The sequence below is a fragment of the Chrysochloris asiatica genome, unplaced genomic scaffold (genome assembly GCF_000296735.1).
Source record: "Chrysochloris asiatica unplaced genomic scaffold, ChrAsi1.0 scaffold00535, whole genome shotgun sequence".
Lineage (NCBI taxonomy): Eukaryota > Metazoa > Chordata > Mammalia > Afrosoricida > Chrysochloridae > Chrysochloris > Chrysochloris asiatica.
In genome coordinates, this window is record NW_006409053.1 from 24,282 (window position 1) to 30,372 (window position 6,091).

The 6,091-nt window shown below is 38.4% G+C and overlaps 1 protein-coding gene across 1 annotated transcript; it reads right to left on the reverse strand.

Moving 5' to 3' along the window:
- Nucleotides 1-4,051: 4,051 nt before the first annotated feature.
- On the reverse strand, nucleotides 4,052-4,999 carry LOC102827264 (olfactory receptor 8H1-like). The gene has a single exon (XM_006877604.1). It carries the CDS (start codon nucleotides 4,997-4,999, stop codon nucleotides 4,052-4,054), a length of 948 nt encoding a protein of 315 aa, XP_006877666.1.
- Between the last annotated feature and the right edge of the window lie 1,092 nt (nucleotides 5,000-6,091).

The following is a 6,091-nucleotide window of genomic DNA, read 5'->3' on the forward strand; positions in this document are numbered from 1 at the left end:
GTGCTCTTTGATCTTCATCAGTAAATGTTTTAAGTCCTCTTCACATTCAGAAGTTCAAAACTACCAACTGTTCCCCAGGAGAAACATGAGGCTTTCTGCTCCTGTAAAGATTTACAGCTTTGGAAACCCTATGCAGGGTCTCTGTGAGTCAGAACCAACTCTACTTCACATAAAAACAACAAAATACATGAAAGCTAAGCAATGAATAAGGAACGCCAAAATCGAATATATTTCTTTGAATTCTATTGTTGGTAAAGTAAGATGAATAAAAATTTGAAAGAATAAGTCTTGGCATATTTTATCAAGATATATCCAGCATCATCAGGCCATATTTTCCAACTACTGATTCCTCTTCTTATTTCTAACTTTTACATTCAAATCACCAGGGTCTGATCTTGTCTGATCTTGGTCAGTGCAGTTTTCCCCCAGCCTTTTAGGTGTGGTGAGAAATGGACTTGGTACCAAAGACTTCTGAGCCAACCAGAGAAGCCTAAGGCTTAACCACAAATATGGAGGTACTGCGTAAGGAGATGTGAGCATGTGTGTGATTTTCTGCCTGAGTGGTCTTCATTTCTTGTGTCCTGTTCTTTTACACTTCTGTAGGATTTTTATGAGTCACTGCTTATATTCCAGAGTGTGAAGATGAAAAAAGACTCTTCTTCCCTCTGGCCCAGGTGACTAGGTGGTCTCTTGTGAGAGTTAGACCATACAGAGGTGTTGGGAATCCTTTGATGTGTAGGGATCTCAAAGCTGAGATACATTTATAAAAATCATTCTCAGCTGGAGGACATTCACATGAGGCTTGGTCAGTCAGTCCGAATGTCCTTGAACCTCCCAGGTGGTCTCACACAGGGGCTCTTTGGACTGCCCATGACTCTAAGAGGGAAAGGGTGACTCTGAGATTAAAGTCCCATGGAAGCTTGACCCCCAACCAGCACACTTCAGACCCAATATGCCAGGCCTATTATTCCTGTCTGCCTTGCCTCCTGTACCTAAAGCACTGTCTCTTTAAGAGTCTAACCTCAAAACTTCTTGGGGGAAAAAAAAAAAAAAAAAAAAAAAAACCGGTTGCTGCCTTTAATGTCTGAGGAAAAGCAGGAAATATGCCTCCTATAAACCCTCAATCTGTGTCTAAAGGACACTCATGTCCTCTACCTGAATAACCTCTCCAAGAGGACTTCCTGAGTTCTGCCACTTCTCTTCACCTGCTTTCAGGAAGCCACTCTACCCTCTGGTTTACAGGTGGTAGAATATTTCAAATTTTCAGATTCTCATGCCAAGTTTATTCTTCTGTCCTGGTGGGGAAAAGTCAGTTGGCATTAACACAGGGATACACTTTTGCTTGGTGTTAGCTCTCAAGAGTTTTGTCATCTTTTTCCATTGTTACATGCTGGACAAAAAGGCCAAATTTTAAACACAGCAAAGTATATGTGTTATATATTTGATCTTCCCTAAAAAGATGTGGGACTCTTTTCATTGCTGTTCAGTAAATAAAAAGAACCAACTGTGACAGCAATTCTGAGTTTGCATATCACAAACACATTTCAATGTGCTTGGCTAAGGAGATAAAAGCTGTTCAGATTTAGTCTGTCAACCTTACCAAAGTGTCACAGGTAGTACAGAGAAAGGATGAGAACCCAGAAGCACCTAGAGGAAGGATATTAAGCACAGTAAGAAATATGCAAATTTGAATTCTGACTCTCAGGAAGCTAACATTGTTATCAATATTTATTTTATTAACCAATCAGCTTCCAATATCTGCTGAAAGTTGCAAAAATGTAACATTGACACTAAGCTACTGCAACCCAGCTATTACCAGTCACCACCACTGTCTACAGCAGCTGATACTTGGAGGTAATGGGAAAGGGACTGGAAAAAAGCTAAACTTCTTGCATCCCTTATTGCAACCAGAGCTCCTTTAACACATCTGTCACCTCTGGTGACTCCAGAGAAAAGGGAGAATGTTTTCAGTGTGGTAAGACAGGTCACTTTGGCTAAGAGTGCTGGCAGTTGCATCAAGGAACTCCTCAACCCAGAAGGTGCAAGTAAGTGAGTGAGTAAGTGAGTGTTCCTCAAATACCCTGCCCAAAGTGAAGGAGGCAGAACAACTGAGCCCATGACTGCCCCTCAGGAGGAGGCTATCAGGTTTAAGTGGCAGAGGAAGGAGAAGCATAATAGGGCCAGAGGTACATGAGTGCTCCTGCTCGCCCAATTCCAGTATCTCCTGATGAGCTCATGTAACTAGGGATGGGGCCAGTAAGTCATTTACATTTATAACTTATCCAACTTAGTCAAAAGAACAAAGAGATCTGTTTTGGAAACAGTACAGCTACAATGTGCCTTAGCAACCAGGATGCACAGACTTCATGTCTCGTACCTCAGACATCTTATTAGGAGGGACCAGTCCCTGGAGGAGGACATCTTGCTTGTTAAAGTGGAAAGTCAGGAAAAAGGGGAGACCCATACAAGATGGATTGGAACAGTGGAAGCAGTAATGGGCTCAAGCATAGCAAGGATTGTGAGTTGGAGCTTGACTGGACGGTGTTTAGTTCTGTTGTGCATAAGGTTGCTCAGAGTAGATAGAGACACCATGATTTCTAACAATAACAATCAACTAGGAATTAACCAATATTTTACTGGTATGTGGAAATACAAGAGCAACAGAATATAATATTTTTTTTACATATGAAATAAATGCATGCACACAAAGGTATGAATGCAAAAGAACATGAAAAAAATTGTAGAACGATTAGGACATTTCTTTATTATTATCATATACATTATTATTTTCCACTGTTTTCTACCATTTAACATGTACAATTTTCTATACTTAATTATAAGAACCATGGTGTGGCTTTGTAAAGTAAAACACTGGACTACAAGGTCAGTTTGAACCACAAGGTTGGAGGTTCAAACTCACCAGTAGCTCCACAGATACACTAGATAGAATCGCTGTGGGTAAGAACTCACTTAATGGCACTTTATAATAATACTTAATTATATCACAATACATATTTCACTATCTGTCTACAAATGTAAAGGGATAAGGTTATAATCATCATTATTAAATTTCAAACTATTTGTGTATCTCTTATTTTACCCCAAAATAATTTTCAAAACACCCAGTGTATTTTCTTCGTAACAAAGAAAATTGTGCATTCAAAATATTGCAACAAAGGAGAACTTCCACGTGTTTCCAAGGCTGTGGATCTATAAAGAAGCAGACAGACACATCTTTCTCTCTAAGCAGCTGATTGGTTCACAGCTAAGTGCTATAAGTGCTGCACCCCTGGGCTCCTTAAGTTTGCATTTATGCACATATTCTAATGGTAATGATGAGCATTTATTAGCACTGCCTTAACAGCTTTGCTCTGTATTTTTTGAGATAAATCTTTATTATAATTCTAGATGTGGCACTGTGGGTTAATGCCCCAGACTGAAAAGCCATTTGATTTGCAAGGTCTGCAGTTCAAGATCACCAGCTGCTCCTCAGAAACCCTATAGGAGTTGCTGTGGGTTGGAACTAACTCAATGGCACTTTACAAAAACAACAATATAATTCTAGAGGGAGCCCTATGTGGGACCGTAGGTAAATGCTCTGAACCGGAAAGGTGGTTTTAACTACAAGGCTGTGGTTTGAATTTACCAGCTACTCCTCAGAGACCCTATACAGGTTCGATGTGGGTTGGAACCTACTAAACAGCACTTTACATCAACATAATTCTAGGGAACAGATAGGAATATATATTTTTCTCACTTAACAAAACAAAAATACTTACAGTATTAGTAAGTTACTAGGGTCATGTTCATAGGGCAACCTACCTAGAATTTAAAACCTCAAATGTCTAATTGTAAAGCAAGGACTCTTAACCACTGTGCTGTATACTTCTTCTCTGCATAATACAGTAAATAACTCGTGAAACTGTTTTAGTTATGCCAAATTCTAGCTATTATCCAAAACAGAAACAGAGAATAATTCAAAGACTAAATTGTTTTAAGAGAGAAACATGAAAGCCATACTCAATATGACTTCACATATTTAACATCACTCTCATCTGAAATTCCTGGTGCTCTGAGTCTTCTGCATAACTCTAATGAGAGCATTTTTCACTTCTTTGTTCCTAAGACTATAAATGAGTGGATTCAGCATGGGGACCACAATAGTATAAAAAACAGAGGCCACTTGGTCTTTGCCCAAGGTGTAGGAACTATTAGGTTTTAAGTAAGTGAAAATCATGGCACCATAGAAGATGGTGACTCCCAGGAGGTGGGAGGCACAGGTAGAGAAGGCTTTTCGCTTTCCTGCTGTGGAATTGATCTTCAGGATAGTAGAGAGAATAGGCACATAGGACATAGAGACTATGATGAGAGATGCCACTAAAGTGATTCCAGCAAAAATGAATATAATGATCTCAACATTACGTGTGTCAGTGCATGAGAGGGCTAAAATTGGGGATGTGTCACAGAAAAAGTGGTGGATTACATTGGAGTTACAGAAATACAAGGTGTTCATGCCAAGCAGAGTGACAGTGGAGTCAGTAAAGCCAATCACATAGGCTGCTGTGACGAGGGAGCGGCACTGTGTAGTGGACATAATAACTGGGTATTGTAGAGGGTTGCAGATAGCTACATAGCGGTCATAGGCCATCGAAGAGAGAAGAAAACATTCAATGCCAGCCAAGAAGATAAAAAAATACATCTGTGTGAAGCAACCCCCAAATGAAATATGTTTGTTGGAAGTTAGTAAGTTCTCTAAAGTTTTGGGAGTAAAGACTGTTGAGTAGCTGAGATCAAGAAATGACAGGTGGGTGAGGAAAAAATACATAGGGGTGTGCAGCTGGAGATCCAGGCGAATGATCAGTATCATCCCTGCATTCCCCAGCACAGTAACCAGGTATATCAGGAGAAATAGATTAAAGAGGACCAGCCCTATCTCCTCAGAGTCTGTCAATCCCTCAAGGATGAAGTCAGACACGTTAGTGTTATTTCTTCTCCCCATAGTGTGCAACTTCTCTAAACTGTAGGAGATTAAAATTAATATTCAGCATTAGTGATTTCATACAGGTTTTGGTTTATATGAATTACCTAACATTTAAAAAGATAAAGTTCTTTCTTTCCAGAAGTTGATAATTAAAAGTAGCTTACAAAATATGACTGAGCAAAATCTTAATTTTCTTACCATATATAAAGATGGTTATAAGATGACATTGGATACTGCATAATAAAAAGTAACATACATTACATAATTAGAATTTAAATACCAATATTCTCAGTACTTCTCTTTGTTAACAACTTTGATGGTGTTGGTGGTTATGTGCCTTGGAGTCAATTCTGACTCATAGTGATCCTGCGTAGGGTTTCCTAGGGTATAAATACTTACAGGAGCAGAAAGCCACAACTTTCTCCAGTAGAATAGCTGGTGGTTTTGAACTGCTGACCTTGAGGTTAGTAATTTGTCTTTCAACCACTATGCTATAACTCTAATCCCCAGGAAATATCATACCATAAATTTTACTGTTAGACACACTTTTAGATAAGAAAATCATCAGGAAGTTCAAGTAACTCATCCAAAGGCACAGGTAGTAAATGCTGGCTCAGCAATTCTACTATGGTTGTCTTGTTACTAAAAGCATGCTCTTAACACTATATTCTTAATTATAATTAATTTCAGCAGCTCAATAAAATTATATGTGTAGTAAGCAATGATATAATATAGTTTTACTGCATTATTTACTATCCTTTTTCTCCAGTATGTTTTAATACAACTGGAAAATAAGAAAAGTCAATATTTTATTTCTTTCTGCAGTATATTAAATATATAAACCAAAGAATATTTGTTTGAAGAAGGCATTTTGTTTGCTTAACTTCACAATTTGACATCAAATTTCTTCTGAAAGTTACATTTTCTATATATAAATACTGCTCTCGTATTACTGAATTTATCAGCTCTTTGTATGTGTTTCCTCAAATATCAGCTTATGTGTTGAGAGAGGAAGTCCTGGTGTGGCACCTTGTGATAAGGTTGAATGATAAGCATTCAACCTCAAAGTCTTTTGGACCTCAATGTTGGTAGTTCAAACTCACCATCCAC